The sequence below is a fragment of the Centroberyx gerrardi genome, chromosome 19 (genome assembly GCF_048128805.1).
Source record: "Centroberyx gerrardi isolate f3 chromosome 19, fCenGer3.hap1.cur.20231027, whole genome shotgun sequence".
NCBI lineage: Eukaryota > Metazoa > Chordata > Actinopteri > Beryciformes > Berycidae > Centroberyx > Centroberyx gerrardi.
In genome coordinates, this window is record NC_136015.1 from 18955915 (window position 1) to 18975192 (window position 19278).

A 19278-nucleotide genomic window follows, 5' to 3' on the forward strand; every position below is an offset into this window, starting at 1 on the left:
ATGTCATTTTAGCAGTAAAAGCCACTCAATTCAAACATAAAACCATGTCTACCCTGTCCATTTGACAAGTCAGACAATGCATTGTGTACCCACATCACCTGTGTGGTATTTTTTATTGCAAGCAGAGAAGGCAGGCATCAATTCTGCTTGGCTGGAGAAGAGGTAGAAATGAGGAATGTGAATGAGAGGTAGAGAGACATGGAGAGAGGGAGCAAAAGAGAGGGAGGGCAGGTGAGACCTGAAAGCTGCCTTTGTGTGGCAGCTGGCAGTAAGAACACTGCCCTTCACTGTGAGGTGTTCTTGACACACACACACACACCTACACACACACACACACACTCACTCACTTATGATGCAGAGTTATGGGGGGGGATGCTTGGCGAGAATATAGGGTTGAGAAACCGTTGCATGTTTGCAAATATAACAAAAATGCCTTCTCTCAGTCTCTCCAAGGTGAACGGACGTTTCAGAGCCATAAAGTGGCTCTGTTTTCCTTCTACTTTTCCAAATCTCCATTTCAGACACTAAACGCTCTCCCATTTTCTCCTCCACTGCACCTCAACTGTATCTGGCTCAGTTCAACTGGAGCTTGAAGAGCATGATAATATCTGGTTCTCCTGTCTACCGCTTCAGGTTTAGCATACTAACGCAAAGCGCTGTTCCCGAAGTGGATGTCAATACACATCACAGCACATATGAGCCTGCAAGTCTCCAGTTACATTTATCTTTTCTCACAGCAAGAGTGGAAGGCACAGAGGGATGGAGAGGGAACGAACGCAGACTTTATGAAGAGATGGTTTTGATGTGTGGCTAATCAGGGTTGGGTGCCTCTCTGCGAGTGCACAGAATTTGAGAGAGTTTGAGATTGAGCGAGCTTTAATGTGTATTTTTCACAAGAATTTTATCAGTGCTGGGCTCAGACTGAAGGTTTTTTCTTTACAGTTTTAAATCCCTTACTGCACTGTCTGTGAAACTGTACTCAGCTGTGCTACTTCAGTGCTGTTTGATTATACTGTATATGGTTTGCTGTTGTGTATGTGTGTTCAGTGGATGAACGTGCCTGTTTATGTGTGTATTATATGCGAGCCGGGTTGCAGATTGCATATGTCTTAACTCCTTAGGGTGTTGTGTTGGCAATAAAAAGCTATCCAAATGAAAGCCTATACTCTTGGCATTATAAAAGCGCTAGTTAGGGCATCACTTGAGACAGCGGTTTTATGACTAATCCCAGAGTTTGTCTCGGTGTTGGTGTTGGTGGTGGAGCAGCAATACTGGCTGTGTACTGATCTGTATTCTTGTTTGTTTACTTCTCCCCAGGAGGGGCCCTGCAGACAGCAGCCGCGCCAGGCACCATGAGGCAGCGAGCTTGGCCTGAGAGAGAGGAGAAATCACCCTTCATCACTCTCAACCAGGCTGGGCAGCGGAAGAAACACACACAGCAGCAGCAGCAGCAGCAGCAGCACGCGCCACAGCAGAGACGGGCTAACACACACATCTGAGACTACCGGGGAGAGCAAATGGGGAAGACCGAGAGCGACTGAGAGAGTGGATTCGGTATCTCAGATTGCGTCATTCTAAATGGCTAACTGGACTGGGCCACACTTAGAGGCAGCGATGTCCATGTTAACACATTGTCCTCCATTAGACCCACCTTGTTAGAAGTCACAAGTCAATCCCGCGCCCCTGTGAGGCTAGAGAGCTGAGGGGCAGAGGAATAGAAGAGCAGAGGACGAGAGAGCGATAGAGGAGAACAAATAGAGACTGTGACAGGCCCCCATGCAGGCGCGTAAGAAGTATGTCCTGCTGGGCTTGTGTGCGTGCTGCTGGCTGCTCCTCTTTTACTGGGGCGGAGGAGTCCAGGTACGTCTGCTCCGGCTGCTGACACGCCAGCGGGGCGAGGTGGTGCGCCCCTGGCCCAACTGGACCGACCGGGCCTTCCTGCCCCGCTATGCCCACCTGGACGAGCTCCAGACGGACCCGGGGACGGCCGAGTCACCCCGCCAGCGCCGGCAGGCTTGGTCCGGCATCTATAAAGACAGCCGCTGCCGCATGGAGACTTGTTTCGACTTCTCTCGGTGCCGCCGGAGAGGAAGAGAAGGGTTCAGGGTGTACGTATACCCCTCGGAGAAAAATGAGCGCGTGTCAGAGAGCTATAGGAAGATCCTGACTTCTATAGGCGAGTCGCGGTACTACACTTCGGACCCCCGCGAAGCGTGTCTGTTTGTGCTAGGGATAGACACCCTGGACAGGGACCAGCTATCGGGGCAGTTCGTACCCAATGTGGACGAACGTATCCGAGGTTACCCGCTGTGGAACGACGGGCGGAACCACCTGATCTTCAACCTGTACTCGGGCACCTGGCCCAACTACACAGAGGACCTTGGCTTTAACATTGGCCAGGCCATCTTAGCCAAAGCCAGCCTCAACACGGAACATTTCAGGCCGGGCTTTGACGTCTCCATCCCCCTGTTCTCGAAGGAGCACCCCCAGAAGGGCGGAGAGCGGGGCTGGCTGGTGCGGAACACCATCCCGCCGCGCAGGAAGTACCTGCTGATGTTCAAAGGGAAGCGCTATCTAACAGGCATCGGCTCGGACACCCGGAACGCCCTCCACCACATCCACAACGGGAAGGACATTGTCTCGCTGACGACGTGCCGCCACGGAAAGGACTGGGAGAAGCACAAAGACGCCCGCTGTGACCATGACAACCTGGAGTATGAGAGGTAAGACAGGGGTCGGGGGAAATTAATGAGGTGATGTTGAAATGAGAGGTGAGGTGTGGGTCAAGGCGGTTCAATGGAAGGATTTATAGGAAGTGATGTCATAAAGGAGTAGCGGGCTTTCTTTTTTTAATGAGGAAATACACAGTGGTGGTGTTTCTTTTTACTGGATTCTTTTTTGGACTTTACATGCTGTTTTATTGGTCTTCGTAGATGTCGCTGATTTTCTCTATGCAATGTCAATGGTAGCTTTTGTGTCCCACTGGTTATTTTTCTCTCTCTTTTATAGCTGTACAATTTGACTGTTTGGGTTTATAGTGTTTGGCAGTTGCTTTATAAGATCAAAGAGACTTAAGTCTCTGGAAATTTAGATTCAGGTCACAATTTACAACAATGCTTCTATTCTTATATAATTACTATTCCAAGTACAGTTAAGCAAGAGTTGTAATGCGCTTAACTTCTATAATAACTGACCTCGAACCCTTATATAACTCAGGTTATAAATGAATCTCATAGTATAGTAGACCAACAAGTTCCTTTTGAGTACAAGACAACATTTCCATAGAGTATGGCCTTAAGATTGGTACAACAAGAGGCACAGTACAAAAACAAGTGTGCGTGCAATTAGTTCCATGTGCGCAGTGTATTTACTACGTTAGGGCAAACAAATAAACATAGCCGCAGATAATTAATTAGATTTGCAAACCAGCAAAGGTGAACAAAAACAAAGGTTGCCACAAGGAAAGGCTCTGCGTATGGTACCAGCCGGAATCCCCCAGAGAATGAACTATTAACTTCTGAGTGACTGTAAGGTTTAGCGTTTTTCATGTTGCCTTGTTGTTGATGCGTCCAAAATTAACTTTATTATTGTTATACAACTATTGTTGAAATGGTATTTTGGCAGATCTTCACCCACTAGCTAGGGGCAGGGAATGGGCAGGAGACACTGGGAAAGAAGAGATTCCAGCAACACTAAAACCAATACGTTTCGGCACAAGACATGTGCCAGGAATTGTAAAACAATTCATACAAAAGCATACAGTATATACAACTGGTCAATTCCAGTTGATCAGCGTCACCCTTATGCCCTGTATGGGTATACTTTCAGGAAAATCTCTCCCAGAGAGCAGTTTTCAACATTGAGAACACCAATGTTAGAGTTAATAATGAAGAGCTTTAGGAAGCACACCCATCTGCTTCATACAAGTTACAGCAGCTTGATAAACATCCTCCATATGTAGTACCCTTCACCGGTCCCTACTGGCTGATTAGAGCTCAGGCACTGTCTTAAAAACAGATGGAACTAAGATACATATACTCAAGAAACACTGTAGGAACTCTTTGATTATAAAACCATTCCTTCTCTGAGTGTGAACTTTTAAGGTAAACTCTCCAAAAGGCCGCTGTTTTTCTAATGCAGTCAACATTAACACCTCTTTGGCTGGGTTTAATCGGCTCTGTTCAATACCTATGAAAAGAAGGAGGAATTGTGGTAATTATGTTCATTACAATGTCTGGAAACTGGATTAGTTACATCATTTCTCTTACAGTTTTACAGGTTATAAAACTCTTAATGTGCAGTATACATAATGCCCATATAATATAATGTCCATTCACAGGATGATTGAATAGTGTTATATGGCAATTACCACATATAGAATTACCAAGTGGAATTTTACCTGTAACGTCATTAGAAATGACTTTGGGGGAGGAGGGGCCATGTTCTAACTGCCCTATTTCTGATATTGCTGGTTTTGGGGGTTTTGGGAAATGGGCCAGGGAACTGTCCCATTGTTAAGAAGCCATTTTGTTTGAATTTATCAGTGCACCCCTCAACTGGTGCTGCTGGAATCTCTTCTTTTCTATCCCCACTATTGTGCCAATGTCCTGTTTAGCTTTGCCAAGTAATTATATTGTCTGTATGGAAGCGGCACATTCGTTAGTATGGATGAGCATTAGGCCACCCAGGTGTGCAACAGACAAGTTATTGTTTTTCTTCTATTAATGGGTTTACCCAGGAGTAATTGGTGTAGCCTATAATTTAATCTCAAAGTTGAGTGTGCAGGGTGCTCTTTTGTCCACAAAGCAATCAATGCAATAAAAGGTGGGGGATTTAGATGGGGATTTATCCACAGTCAAAACATGCCAACATCCCTAACACTGTACTTGTTTGCTGCAACTCCAAATTGATGTTTATTCCATTCGGGTAGTTATTTATTGACCTATTAAAAATGTAAGTAAGTTTAGACTATTTCCCTGACACTTTTTGGCAATGCATCCACCAAACTACTGCCATCGCAGCCAAGCTTGCCTGTATGCAAAGTTTTAAGACATGCTCAGTAGCATGCACAATCAACAGGTAATAGCAAGCCTTTGGAATTGATAAACACATCCACTGCCAATTTCCATAATTCCCTCCTTCTATTTTGTGCTCCCGCCTTGAAACACCCACAAATACATATGCAATAAGGCAAAACTGCAAAGAACAGCGGCGTCCTGATTGACCCATTTTTTCAAGCCCAAATGCCCTGTGTGCTGTGTTAGTTGATCAGAAAACAAGATTTTTGTGGCCACTACTGGATTTGCTCTAGTGCAAAACTTTAGTACATCTGGGTGTACTGTATATCTGCTGAAATATGATTATAAGATTGTAGTCTACTTGTTTTTTCATATAAAGGGTCAGCACTGCCTTTATTATGCTGTACAGTTGTAATTACATTGTTGTTACAGAGCAAGAATAATATCCTATAACACTGTCATCCCTATATTTTACTCCTACTTGCTTAATTTACTCTTTGCAAAAAAATAAAAGAAAGACTGAAGTGCTGGCAGCGCTTCTCATTATAAAGTCTATACCCATCCATTCATAGGGAGGTACCGAGAGCAGCATAGTCTGATCGAGCACAACATTCAGAGAGAGAGAGGAGGAGATGAAATTCAGTGAAAGAAAGAATGAGTCTGGGCTAGAACGAGCTGTCTGTTGAATTATCACGATTCCTCTGTAGGGCTAATAGAATAAGACCAAGGAGCAATTTCAGAATAGCATATCAGTATCTAAGACTGTTATTGTTCCATTGTGCGGCATCAAATAGACAAAGATTATTTGAGTGTTCAGAAGTTTTTGGGGGAACCAATCCCTTGTCTGATTCAATACTAGGCTTCGACAAACAGGGAGCAGAACAAACTTAGGTCAAAACCAGCGCTGGAGGGATACAGATGTACGTATAGCTGGAGTTGTTTGAAATTGCTCAAGGTCTCACAAGAAACAGCATTTTGAATCAGTTCTGAAACTTGCTGAGCACCCCCGATCCTCCCCGCTGTACTTTGCTCTTTTTGACTGCATCTATAGCGTTGAAATGCTTCTTTCTCTGTGGGACTGATAGAACTGTCTTGGCATGAGGGAAACCAACTGATTAGTCCCAAAAATGTAAGCCATGTCTACAGTGGGGACGTTGGAAGTGGTTCCAGGCGCTGTCAAACGGACGCTCAAAAGTAACCGAGCGTGTTTTGAAACCATACAATACGACTTTTTATAGATTTTGCCCCAGGAACAGCAGTTAGCTAGCACTTCTAATCCAAGCACAGCTCTAGTCATGGGCTATAACTAGCTACCTTAGGCTTGTTTACATTGGGCCGGGCAGTAAGGGGATGGAGCGGAGTCCCAGCTCAACACTGTATGAATGAGCTCATTTATTCCACACAGCCCGCTACTCAGACACCCGGGTGGGCAGGGGGTGTGGGACGTGGAGGAGGGGGGGGGGGGGGTAGTGAGGGGGGTTGGGGTAGGGACAGAAGGAGAGGAGGGGGTCCCATGTGGTATTTTGTGGTGGATGTGGATATGGCAAAGGGTCTAAAGGGTGTAAGGGTGTGAATGGGGAAGGGAGGGGTGTGACAGCAGCCGTTTGTAAGAAAAACACAAAAAGCTGGATGATTTTTTTTTTTTTTCCCTTTTGTATGAAGTCTCTTTTTCTTTCTCTCTTGCTCAGAGGTGGAAATAGTTTTTTTTTTTTTTTTTTTTTTAGCCTTGGAGAGAGAGAGGTGAGAAGGAGGGATGGGGAAGGGAGGGGAAGGAGGAAGGTGTTTGGACGTGAGTTACATCCACCTCTCTCTTTGCGTGACACAAGCGTGGGGAGAGAGAAGAAGGGGATTTCTGAGGGGATAACATGAGAACCGTGGAGACGCTGGAGTCAAAATGAATTAAAGAGAGGGAAAAAAAAGCCATGACAATAAACTAACTGCAGGAGCAAGGTTTCTGTTATGGCCAGATCTCTGCTCCATCTGTCTGTCTGCCTGGCATGCTCTCCCTATCTCTTCCCTGTTCCTCGTTATCCTTCCTTCACTCCTTCTCACCCTCCCTTTTACATTCCTCACTCTTCTGTTTCCCTTTTTTTCAAAACCACTCGGTGTCTGAAAAACTACCATACCACTCGGTGTCTGCGTGTTGGTCCGTGTCACCATGCATGTGTCTTTGTGTGTGTGGGCGGCTGTCGCTGCGTCTACTGGCATGAGATTGTGTGTGTGGCTGTGTCACGGTCAACGAGGCTCTTAGAAGGTGCCACCAGGTTAATGAGCCCATGCATCTGGTACGCCAGCAGATTAGCCCCGAGGGACCTGGACAAGACAGCAACGCCAGGGAGAGGACGAAGAGCGGGGGGGAGGGGGAGGAGGAGGAGGAGGGGGAGGGGAGCTGGACAGGGCAGACAGATCAATAGACAGTCAAGCATGACATCATTTTTCTGCCCGATAAGGGATTGCGGATCCCGCCCCTTGTCAGAGTACCGTGAAAATGAATAGGAGTGTAAAATGATTGACTCAAACTACGTCCAATTTTTGAACATTGACAGTTTTGCTTTAGACGTTTCTTGGATTATGGCTTTCTTCATTTGGTAGGGTGGATTTTGATGATTTTGGAGCTGCAATAGAAAAAGCAAAAATTGCATTCCATATATGGCGTGCTCATTTCACTCCATGCATTCTCTCCTATGGCAGTATCTATATAAGATTTAAAGTCCCCATGAAATGAACTCTCATTGCTTTTACTTCCTGGAAAACACTGTATCTTTCACGGTGACCTCATGCTGCACTAGTCGGCGTAAATGAAAAATTCCAACCAATAAAACCATCACAGGTTTTTGAACAATCCCGCCCCTCCACCCCTCCCAAATGCCTCTCTCTCCCTAACTGATACTCCATTGGTTTAGACTTTTGAATAATCCCTCACTGCGTTATGTCCCACCCCAACATCCTGTTTCAACAAGAAATGCATCAAATCGAGGAAGTACAGATGCCATTTCATGGGGTCTTTAAATCTTTTTTGGTGGACTGCAGACCTGAAGCACAGGTTGTATCTTTGTGAAACAACAATAATGCCACATCTCCATGGTTGTTAGAAAGTAGTTTTTAAAAAATACTTTAAGTCGAAATAGCTTTGTCCCGTGTCATTTCTATTAACATGATTTCACTCATTTAAAGGACGGAACGATTGGTAAATGGGAACCAAAAATCCTATTAATTTTCACCGTAGGCAAAAAAAAAAAAGAAAGGATCTGCGTAGGATCCGAAAGTCCCTGATGTATGGAGTGGGGCATGTAGTGTGTATGGGTATGTGCGTGTGTGTGTGTGTGTGCATGGATTATGGATGATGGGAGGAAAACAGAGGGAACTAACACACAGAGGAGATGGAGGTAGGCCATCGTTGTACCCAAGGCAATAAGAGGGGCAAGACAGAAGAGAAGAAAAGGAGAATGTCAAGCGATTGACATGAAAAAAATGGGGGAAAAAGACACAGGGAGACCGCAGGCAACGTGAGGACGGAGAGAGAATGAGAGGGGGCAAGAGGGAGGGTGACAGAGCGAGAGAGAGAGAGACAGAGACAGCGAGAGAAAGGGAATTGGAAGAGAGGGGATACTTGAAGCAAGGGAGAGGCTGTACTGCAGCCTAATGGCCTAGTTTCCCCCACTTTAGAGAATTCTCTCAGAAAGGGAAGAGAAACGTACATTGTACAGTGAATGTAAATGAGCAAGCGTGTGAAAAGAGAGAGGGGAGGAAACAGGACAGGGATTTTCATTAGACACACTTGCACACACGTGCACGCACACACACACACACACACACACACACACACACACACACACACACAAACACCATGATGAACCTGGGGATGGGCCGTAGCAGCAGTAGTTAAATTACTTCTAACACTTTAAATATACATAAAGCCATAATTTGTGTGTTATTAAATGATGATAGAACAGTTTAGACATAAAAATACTTAATTACAAATTACACTTAAATACAAATTCTCAGCAAAAAAGTACCACAGTAAAAGAAAAGTCCTCAGGTTCCATTTTGGCCACGTGAGAACCAGTGTGTGTTTGTGTGTGTGTGTGTGTGTGTGTGTGTGTGTGTGTGTGTGTGTGGAGAGGGGGTGGGTGGAGGGATTGAGGGATGGACAAACCGAGAGGGAGAGATTGATGTGAGGAGAGGAGGTGTAATGGCAAAACGCTGTACCGCTCTGTTTGGCTTAAATGGTTCCTATGACAACGGCCTTGGTGTATGAAGGCTGGTGTCAGGACCGTAGGTCATTATTCATGACCCTCCTTGAAGGAGCTCAAGGTTGATGAGAGAGAGAGAGTGTGGGGGAGAGAGAGAGGGAGAGAGGGAGCTCTCAGATCTCAAAACCTGGATAACAGTACAGGATGCGCGCAGCATATTGATAAGTAGAAACAGAAGTGAAAGAGTGGAAGAGAGAAAGATTTAATAATCGGTGCATTTGGGCAGCAAAAAGTATTGGATGTGCAGAAACAGAAAATTAGAGGGGAATGCTTTAGAAACGCTCTCATGCATAAGTAATGTGCTGTTGTAATAGGATATGTGCAAAACTGTTATGCTGTCATGTGCATGTAAATATGAGCATTCCTGTAAAAGATTTCAGCACAGCGCTAAAAACTGAATCAGCACTGGATCGGAAAACAACGCTGGTGTTATCCGCTGGCACACATCATAAAAAGGCCTCAAGGCCCCCATCGCATTGTAGTTACTGCTTCCTTGTGTGCACACAATTTACATAAATATGTGTGGGTGTGTTCGTGCGCACTTTGTGTACGTATGTGTGTGTGTGTCCCTATACTATTTGTGTGTGTGAGTTGAGATTTTGGCAAGCCAAATGAGAAATGCTACAGCCCACTGTAATTAGGGCCTGTGAAATTGTACCTCTGGAGATGATGTGGTCTATGTGTGTGTGTGTGTGTGTGTGTGTGTGTGTGTGTGTGGTTTTGTGTGGCCCATCTCTACTGTTTTTCTCTCTGTTTAGAATAAGAGTGAAATGAGAGACAGCCTTAAGATTCTCTGGCACTCACACACACTCCATCCTCCGGTCTTGTTCCCTCGCGCTCCTTTCTTTATTTCCAGCTCTTTTCTTTCTCACACACACCCTTCTCCTGCCCTTACTGTGGTTTTGTCAGGTCAGGTCAAATTTATAAAGGTGCAGCAAAGGATGCATATCTTTTGGATCACTAGCCAACGTGGCTAATGGATTCCAGAGTTACCAGCCCCTCCGATTTTTCACAAGCTGATTTTCCGCTGTTAGACGGTTATTGTTTTTAGCCATAACTATGAAACTAAGAGAGGTAGAGATACTTGATTATGAGAGCAGTCTGTTTGCAGGGTCAAGAAATGAATTGAACTTAACTTCTCGTTCCCAAGGTTGTTCATCCCAACAGCAAAATAAATTGTTTTATACTTCTTCACTTCCCCTCCCTACTGTCGCTGACGACTTCAGTAATTTTTGTCTCCTTCCGCTTCTTAAACCCCAGTTTCAGTTTCAGTTTGCCATTACTAGTTAGTTTATTTTCTTTTTGCAAACATTAGTTATAATTTACCTATCTACCTTCGCCCTCTCTCCATTCAACCCGATGACAACAGCTTGCTGTTTAGTTGCACACTGGCGAAAGAGCAGACCAGTGATATTGGACCCACTCACAACACGCGCCAATCAAAGCCTCAAAGCCTCAGTACTGTAGAGGCTTTGGAAAACGCCACAGGTATTTTTCATGCAAAAACTAGATCAGAGAACCTCCCTCGCCAAAATGTCTGGTAGAGTTACCTGCCATCGCCAGATTTTACCTGCATTTGGCAGGTGTTAATTTCAAGCCCTGGATACGTAAAAAACAAATGAAAATAAAAGAGAAAAAAAATTCTAATCACGATGAAAGATATGAAGCTATGTGTGTGGGTGTGTGCGCATGCACGCACATGTAAGGGTCTTGTTTACACAATTTTTTTTTACTCTTCTTCAGCTGCTGTGTCCTCTACACAGCCCGTCTCCCATAACTTTTCTCCCGACATCTTCTACTCCCACTCTCTCTTTTTATTACAGTAAGGAGTCCTCCTTCAGATGACACTCTACTGCAAGCCTCCCACCATTTTTCAAAGTTCCAGTATGCATATTTTATTAATGGGCCCCGCCTCTCCATGAAGGAGAACTTATCTGACAGCGCTGCTGTGTTGGTAGCGATACACACAATTGTTTTACACGCAATTGCCTTCGTTGCACGCACATGAATGCACACATGCACACACACAAACACCGACAAACAGTTTCCTCGTTTCTCACTTGTCCATTTGCTAATCTACGCATTCCTGTTCCCACACGCTCTCACGGACGGTCGCCCCGCCGCCCCTCCCCCACCGCTCACCCTTCATGCATATTTGGATGAGCCGGACAGCATGTGAAAGGTTAGGGGAGGAAAGGTCTTACAGTATATGAGCTCCAGAGTCAACTGAGGTTTCATCTAATCCAAATCCGTATGAAGTGACGCATCAGGAGTCTCTGTGCCCGAGCACGCTGCCTTCTATAAGCAAGCTGTTCCGAGCTAATCACCTGCACTATTATTGATTCAGTCTTCTACGCCTTATGGTGATGGAAATGTTTGGAGCATAACATCAAACAAAAATCTTTTCCTTTATCTCACTAAGCCGATTTGCCGGCGTGCTTCCGTTTTCATCCTCACCTACCTATACTCTTTATTTGAAGGATTTCATTCCACAAAGCTATATATCCATTTCAATGAAACACTGTCACCTCACGAGCTGTGAATATTTCCAAGTACCTATAAAGACGTCCTCTAAAATAATATTACTTCATAAGAAAATGACTTCAGTAGTAGCCAGTAACTTCAATGATAAGTCAACGCTTAAATTGGGCCCAAGAATTTCCCCTCACAGAAAGACATTTCCCTCCCATCTTTGTATTTTCTCATCCTCAAATCATTATTCCCAGTCATATTGTGCAGCTGGTACAGTCCAGCTGCTTTGAAAGAGATCACTGTAGCTGTAATCCCTGGCTTTACTACCCTCTGTCTGTCGGTTGACCTCACGGTGTTCAGTGATTACAGACCTATGTCCAAATAGTAATCATTTAAAAATACTATGTGTGCTCGACTGATCTTCCCAGGTGCTTTGGAGGTTATGGCAGGCATAACCTCAATTTGTTTGAGAGGATTTCAAGATCTATTTGAACCAGGGAGACTGGATGAGTGGTGCTATATAGATACAGTAGGTACTTACTTGTTAATATGGAGGATTGGGCTTGTAGCGATGGTAATATGTCTGAACAAAGTTTAGAGCGAATGCCTAGCCACAGCCAGATATTTCCTATAGGCGGGCCGAGGTCTCTGACAGCCATGATGGCTTGAACGTTGAAACATTTGCACTCTGCCTCTTTGCAATAAAATATGTATTTTTGCATAGTGTATGACTTTGGGATTCCTACTGAATACAGAAACCCTTTAACATGAATTCTGGGGGGACGTGTTTTGCATAGTGTTCAACGTTTGTGCAGAAGGCAAACGCCTGGGGATAAGAATAGCCTGCCTGAAACCCTGTAAGCCTAAACATCTCTGTGATCCAGGGAAGCCTCTCCTCTGGCTGACTGGCGGATGTTTGGTTTCCCATAAAGGAGTTGCGATGGTTTTAATCTGGTTTGCGATATTACGAGTGAACAATCAGAGTTTTGTCTCACAGCGTCGGCTCTATTATCAGATAAACTTAATTTTTGCTGGAAGATAAACATACCTGATCTTTATCGTTTGCACCTGAGCAGCGATAAAGGGAACTCATTGGCCTACTTGATAAAAGATGACAAAAGGGTGTTAAAGAGATCTTCTTTCCGTGTCTGCAAAGAACAATTCACTGAAGTAGGGAACGCATTTCAAAAAGATCAACTCTTGTTCAAACATATAAGTTGTAGAGAGAATGTTCATCACTGCATAAACCGGTCACAGAGAGTAAAGCATCTCTTGTCACTGTCAAAATAACATCTCCTCATCCCTCTGTGCCCCATGTACCATAGCTGATGTTTTGTTTTTCTCATGAGTGGGTGGCCCCCCCTTAGCAGGATCTGTCTATGTGGACTTCGGTCTATATTGAGTGGGTGGTTCCAGTCTGTCAGGTGCCTATCAGGTTTCTTAAGGAGAGCCGTTTGGCCCCGGGGCTCCCTCACTAGTGTGGATGTCCCTCTTAATGGGTGCCCATTCAGCGCCCTAATCGGGCCCTTTATCAGGCCCGGCCAGCACCGCGGCGATCATAGCAGGAAAAGCCCTTGGCGTCCTCGCTCGCTTTTGTCCAGGCCAACTGGAGCGGAAAGGCTTTGACAATGTAGTTGAGAGAGGGAGAGAGAGAGAGAGGGAAGAAGAGAGAGAGAAAGAGAGAGAGAGAGAGATTTCTCATTCCTTATGCCATTAAGGAGCATAACCTCCTCTCGCTGGCCTGTTCTTCACTTGTTTACTCGGTTTTGATAGCATCCACTTGACCCGGGACCCCAGCAGCAAATGTCGTGAGAGTTTACGGCCTAGTAATTACAGAGACAAGGAAGATGAGAGATAAACGATATCTCTCAATTAAGCCCAGCGTCGTTCCGAAGACATGTTCCTGATCTCGGAGATATTATCTCCTTTAAGAAAGACCCTTTGAATGCAGTGATATCAAAGGGGGAAAAAATCATATAGGGGAAAATGGAAATAAAAGGCATGTTTGTTTATGGCTAATTTGAACTTTTTGAAGAGGCCTGGACAACCTGACCAGAAAGAGAGATGTGCAGAAACAGCGTGGGTTTAGAAGTTTAGATCATTACTGTGGAAAAGAAGCCAGCAGCCAAATCATTAAAGACAGACACACAGCATTCAGACCAGATTTTGCCCCAATTAGGCTGTCCCACACACGTTTTTGAAGACAGATTTATTTATTTATTTTTCAAGCACTTTCTCACAGGACTCCAGTTTTCCAAATTCGTCTGAGACGGCTGCTTCGGTGTAAAATTAGGTCAAAAAATATTGTGTAGCGTAAGTTTGCTATAAACTGAAATGGTTTTTTAATAACTTTATTCACTCTTTGATGTAGAATGAACTGCTCCCATTGGCCCGTGAGATTCCCATTGAGATGAATGATTGACACATTGTGATAATCCCAACCATTGTAGGGTTCAAAGGCCTCACTAATACGTGGTGCACTATCAGGGTTAAAATGATCTATGTACCCCCATCTTTAATACACACTGGGGTATTGGGGTTAAATTGGGATTTGAAAAGGGACAGGGGGGTCGACCCATCTACCTACCCCACAAGTAGGAGCTATGTTCATGCAAAATAGATGTTTCCTTCTGTTGCTATATCCTAACCATCAAAGTACATTGATTAATTATAGTCATTTGCCATACCCATCAAAGTACTTCCTTGTTATGTTTTTTTTTGTTTTTTATCCCTTCAGACAGTTCTCTTCTTCTGTATTAATGCTTGTTTAATAAATGTGTGTCTTCTCAAGTGTTAAGCAAAGACCTTCAGATTATAGTTTTTACCTATATGCAAAAAAAGGCTTTGTGGGAGATTGTTAAACACAAAAATATCTTAAATAGCTTCTTAAAAGATAAAAATGAGTTATTGTTCCTATGCATTCCCATTTGACATCTTAAAGAATACCTTATATTAAAGTTGAATTTTAAATTAAACTAGTTGGGTTTTGTTTTTAATAGTATTCATACAGTATGTTTATGGGAAAAATCAAAAACTGCGAATGAAGACAAAGTAGTATACATAGGGAAATACAGTGAGCTGATTCTGGTTGATGTGTTTGTATCTGTGCCCATTCAAACCATACCTAGTTAATTAATTAACTAACTAACCAGCCAACAGTAAATGGCAGAGCTTGCCACTTTTTTGGCTCTTAGTGTTTCATATCAGAAGTTTATGCAGAGAAGAAAACGTTTTTGGAACATGGCCTGTTTTGCTCTTCATTATGCCCACACTGCTTTAGACAACACTTCAAATTCACTTCAGCCAACAGTGTGTGTGGGTAGTGCAGACAATACAGTCTGCATGCTCTTTTTTCCATACACAATTATAAACCTACACTTCTTTCAGAAGAAGTGAACTCTGTGCTGTCTACTTAGCTTCTCAGTACATGATGTACTCCTTAACCATCACTTAAGCTCTCTGAAAAGGCGCGTGGGTAGAGCTGTTTGCCTGACACACACACACACTACAGCCTGCTTTCTGCACTCTCCCACTATGATACAATCAGAAGTTATTTCAGACAAGTTAACTTTTATTTGGAAAGTGACCTGCTTGTATTCCTCTCCGGCTCATGGTGTACTCACTTCATAAGCTATTTGGAGTGACACTTCACGTACAGGCTGTCTTTCTGCATTCTCACCCATGCTGTGCACTTCAGCAAATAGTATAGTTCCACTTCATCATCGCTTAAGGTGTTTGAAATGGTGTATGTAGTGGATAAAAGATTGTTCAAAGAGGTTTTTTTTTTTGCTGCCTGCTATTATCTGAGGAGTACTTTGAGTACTCCTTATGCTAGTATTAAAGGAGTACATTGGGTGCTCCTTAATTAACAACTCAGCAGTTTGAAAAGGTAAGGGAGACATGGAGCCCTTCTCATAACGTCATGACTTGTGTAATGTCAAAACGTCCATTCAGAGAGGTTTTGAAACCGGACCTGCTCTATTCAGGATTCCGGTTCAGTGATGGAGCCCACACCTCCTTGTCCAACACTTTACTCACTGAAAGGGTGTGGACCGTTAGTAGAACATAGTGCCAACCTTACAGAGTAGATAATACAAAATGATAAAATCGTTATTCCATCCTATGCATTCTCTCTTGGCGTTTCCCTCAACCGCACGATGGAGGAAAAAAAAGTGTATGAATAATGAAGCTTTTCAGGAAATTCACCTGTTTTCTTGCTTCTTTTTTTACGACGCGATATGCTTTGAAAGTGTGTGCATTAGTGTTGCGCCAAGCCCCTACAGTAGACAATACAGTGTGCGTGCCCCAGATAAGGGCCTTTATTCTCCTACCTAGCAAATGAAGAATGTGTTGAAGATCATGAATTAGTCATGAGCTCTGGTGTTGAACTCTTATTTAATGATAGCCGTGCTGGGAAGCAGGGATCGCTCTGTACCTCTCGCCTGTCTGCCTCCTCATCACCTTTGATGAATGAGAAACATAAGTCGAGAGAGAGAGAGAGAGAGAGAGAGAGAGTCAGAACTCCCTACTACTTGCTCTCAAAATGTCTAGTGCGCTATAGACTGTCTCAGAAACTGCACCGTACTCACTCGCACTACAAGCTACACAAGCACTTCATGTGTATGATATATGGCCCTCTGCACTTCTCTGTCAGATGGCCTACTACATTAAACACTCACCTACAGCACACTACAAAACAGCCTTCTCCATAATGGCACCGCGCCAAATATATACACACTACGTCAGGTCTGCATGTTGTGTGAAAAATGGGCTTTATGTTGTGCACTCCCGTGCTTGTTCAACCTGAAAGTCTGCTCACTATAGATTAAAACCTTGGCACACCGAGCTCCTTCACACCGCAGCAGACTCCGGCTCATTCCGATCCAGCGCTCATTTCAGTGCTCATTTCCTTTACATTATACACACCATTAAGCATATTAAGTCCAAAGCCAGCCAGTGCACCGTCCCATGCTCTTAATGATATAGCCATCTGTGCGTGTCTAGACTCCTCAGCAAGCGGATGTTTGGTAAAAATGAAATTGTCAAATTCGGGGGACGTGTCGGAATGGTAAAATTCGAATAAATTTACAAAGGAAAATCACCAAAACACCAGATTCTTCTATGTTGTACTAGGGCTGAACGATATGGACAAAAAAAATCAAATTGCTATTATTTGACAGAATATTGCAATTGCATTTTTTTTTTTGTCATACATTTTTTAGAACTTTAAAACTGTTTAAAGAAAAGTGGTTTTGTTAAAAAAAAAAAAATAGATGTCAGTGTGCAGGATTTACTGAGTTTGAGTATGATGAAAGGTTTTCACCAATAATGTACTTGATTCATGGACCAAAGATCACCTGCAACTCTAACACACCTTGTTTAGAAATCCATTTTAGACGCCTCTCTCTCTTAAGCAATTAATTGCAGCCTCTGCGATTTGGGAATTGCAGAAGTTCATATTTCGATTTCTTTTCGATTAATTGTCCTGCTCTGTGCTGTACCTCACTCTCTTTTCTCGGAGTCAGTCGTCTTCAGCCTGGTGTATTTATTGCCCGCTGTGATACGCTGATACCATTACTACTATTAGTCAGGGTGTTGGCATCCACTATAATGACCTCTAACAGTCCGGTAGTGGCATTCGCATTCAGTGTCACTCCTGCCCCTTCACCCAATACCGAGCTCCAGATTACACACACACACACACACACGCGCACCCCTCACATGCCCTTACACTGTCTCTCCCTCTTTGCAACCGCTCCCTCTTTCACTTGATCGCTCTGTCTCTCTCTCACACACACACACACACGCACGCAGTCACACACACACACACACGCTCCTGCTCATGTTTCTCGCTGTGTGCCCGGCCGTCGCTGCCCTGTGTGCCCAGCCCTGTTTCTGTGTTTACAGCTGTCCCCTGGTTATCACTCTCTGTCTCCATGCACCTCCGCTCCCTCCCCTCTGCCTGTCCACTGGGATGAGGCTGCCAGTAACCAGAGCGCTCTTTCTCTCTCTCTCTCTCTCTCTCTCTCTAGTGACCTTCCCCTCACTTAGGATGAGTCTCCAAACATTCCCCTATCTTCCTTTTCTTTCTTTGCTTTCCCTTCCCTACCTTCTCCTTCTGTTTTATACCCATTAGGGAAAGGGGATTTATTGTTTCGACCTCTCTCAGCCATTCATTCCTTTTCTCCGCATGTCGTCGTCTGTCGTTCTGTTCGTCGGCCCGCTCCCCCGCCTCCCCCCCCTCCCTCGCCGCTCTGTCCATAAGGATGTAATGTGATCAGGTGCAGTGTGTGAGCCGTCTTTGCTATATCCACTTCAGAAAGTGGATTATGGCTGTCTCCTCTCCTCTCTTTTTTTTTCTTCCTATACCCTCTCTTTTCTTTTCCTCTTCTGTCATTTTGTCTCCTCTCCTCTCCTTTCCTCTCCTCTCTTTTCTCCTCTGCTGGAGGAATAGTGGGGTCACACTTGATCACCTCAGTAAACAGACATACACTGAATGTACAAAACATTCGGGACACTTTCTCTTTTCATGGAGTCCACTGATGAGGTGAATCCAGGTAAAAGCCATTATCCCGTATTGATTTTGCTCATTAAATCTATACCAATCGCAAAGAAGGAGATGTGGATACAGAGAAGCAGACAAATTATTTTAAAGCCCCTGCGTATGGAATATTTACCTCAATATTTCATTCTCAAATTCATTTTGATAGCATAGTATAATGGCTGTAGAAAAATGAGACCATCGCTGTGAAAATTGGTTCATTCTATGTGTGGCTTTCTATGTGTGTCCAGAGTACAATTTGGTGCAAAATTTGTAGGGGCCTCAACTAAAACAGGAAGAGGACTGTCTCACTTTACTTGTTTGTAGCACAGAAGTATTATGTTGGGCGAACAAATACACAGACAAGTACAGATGCTGTCCAGTCCCACAGCACCTAGCTAAGTGTCAGCTGTCTCAACTGTTGCTGTAGTTACTGCAGTCCTGGAATAATCAGGATAACTACATCATTAACCCAATATATTGTCAAGAAGAATAGATCCACTTTACCTTATTGTTATGCTTCGGTAGGTTAGCTGTCTTTCAGTATAATACCATGGTGAAGTTAGCCCGTTAGCCAAAATGTTAACATTGAGCAAATGTACTAATCTGTCATGCAAAACTGCTTTGCTAGTCTAGTTGTAACTAAAATATTTGCTGGCAAATGCTTTGCTGTTTGAGTGACTGATAGGCTGACTGACTGAAGTTTGGCTCTTGTGCCGTGGGAAAAATAGCTTGTCTCGTTACACAAGCTTATTCCAGTTCCATTATTCACTTTGTTTACAGTGTAGTTTAAAGGATAAGGCTGGTGTTTTTTAATGCATTGCTTACCGTCAACAAATCCTATGAAAATAACAAAATTGGCAATGATTTTGTTTTGCCAACAAGTCTCGTCCATGTAGCCGGTGCCCAATGCAGCCATAGAACTCCATTGTATTAAAAAAACGATTAAAAACACGTCACAGAGCCGTGCCGTTGCTCTGGGCAGCATATTTCA

General features: G+C 43.9%; 1 protein-coding gene across 1 annotated transcript in view; it reads left to right on the forward strand.

Annotated features, from left to right (window-relative positions):
* The first annotated feature begins 1587 nt into the window (after positions 1-1587).
* Positions 1588-19278, forward strand: part of ext1c (exostoses (multiple) 1c) — a 63482-nt gene continuing 45791 nt past the window's right edge. The window contains exon 1 of the mRNA XM_071915371.2: positions 1588-2723. Coding sequence (XP_071771472.1) covers positions 1777-2723 — 947 coding nt within the window. The 5' untranslated portion in view covers positions 1588-1776. The remainder of the gene's footprint in view (positions 2724-19278) is intronic.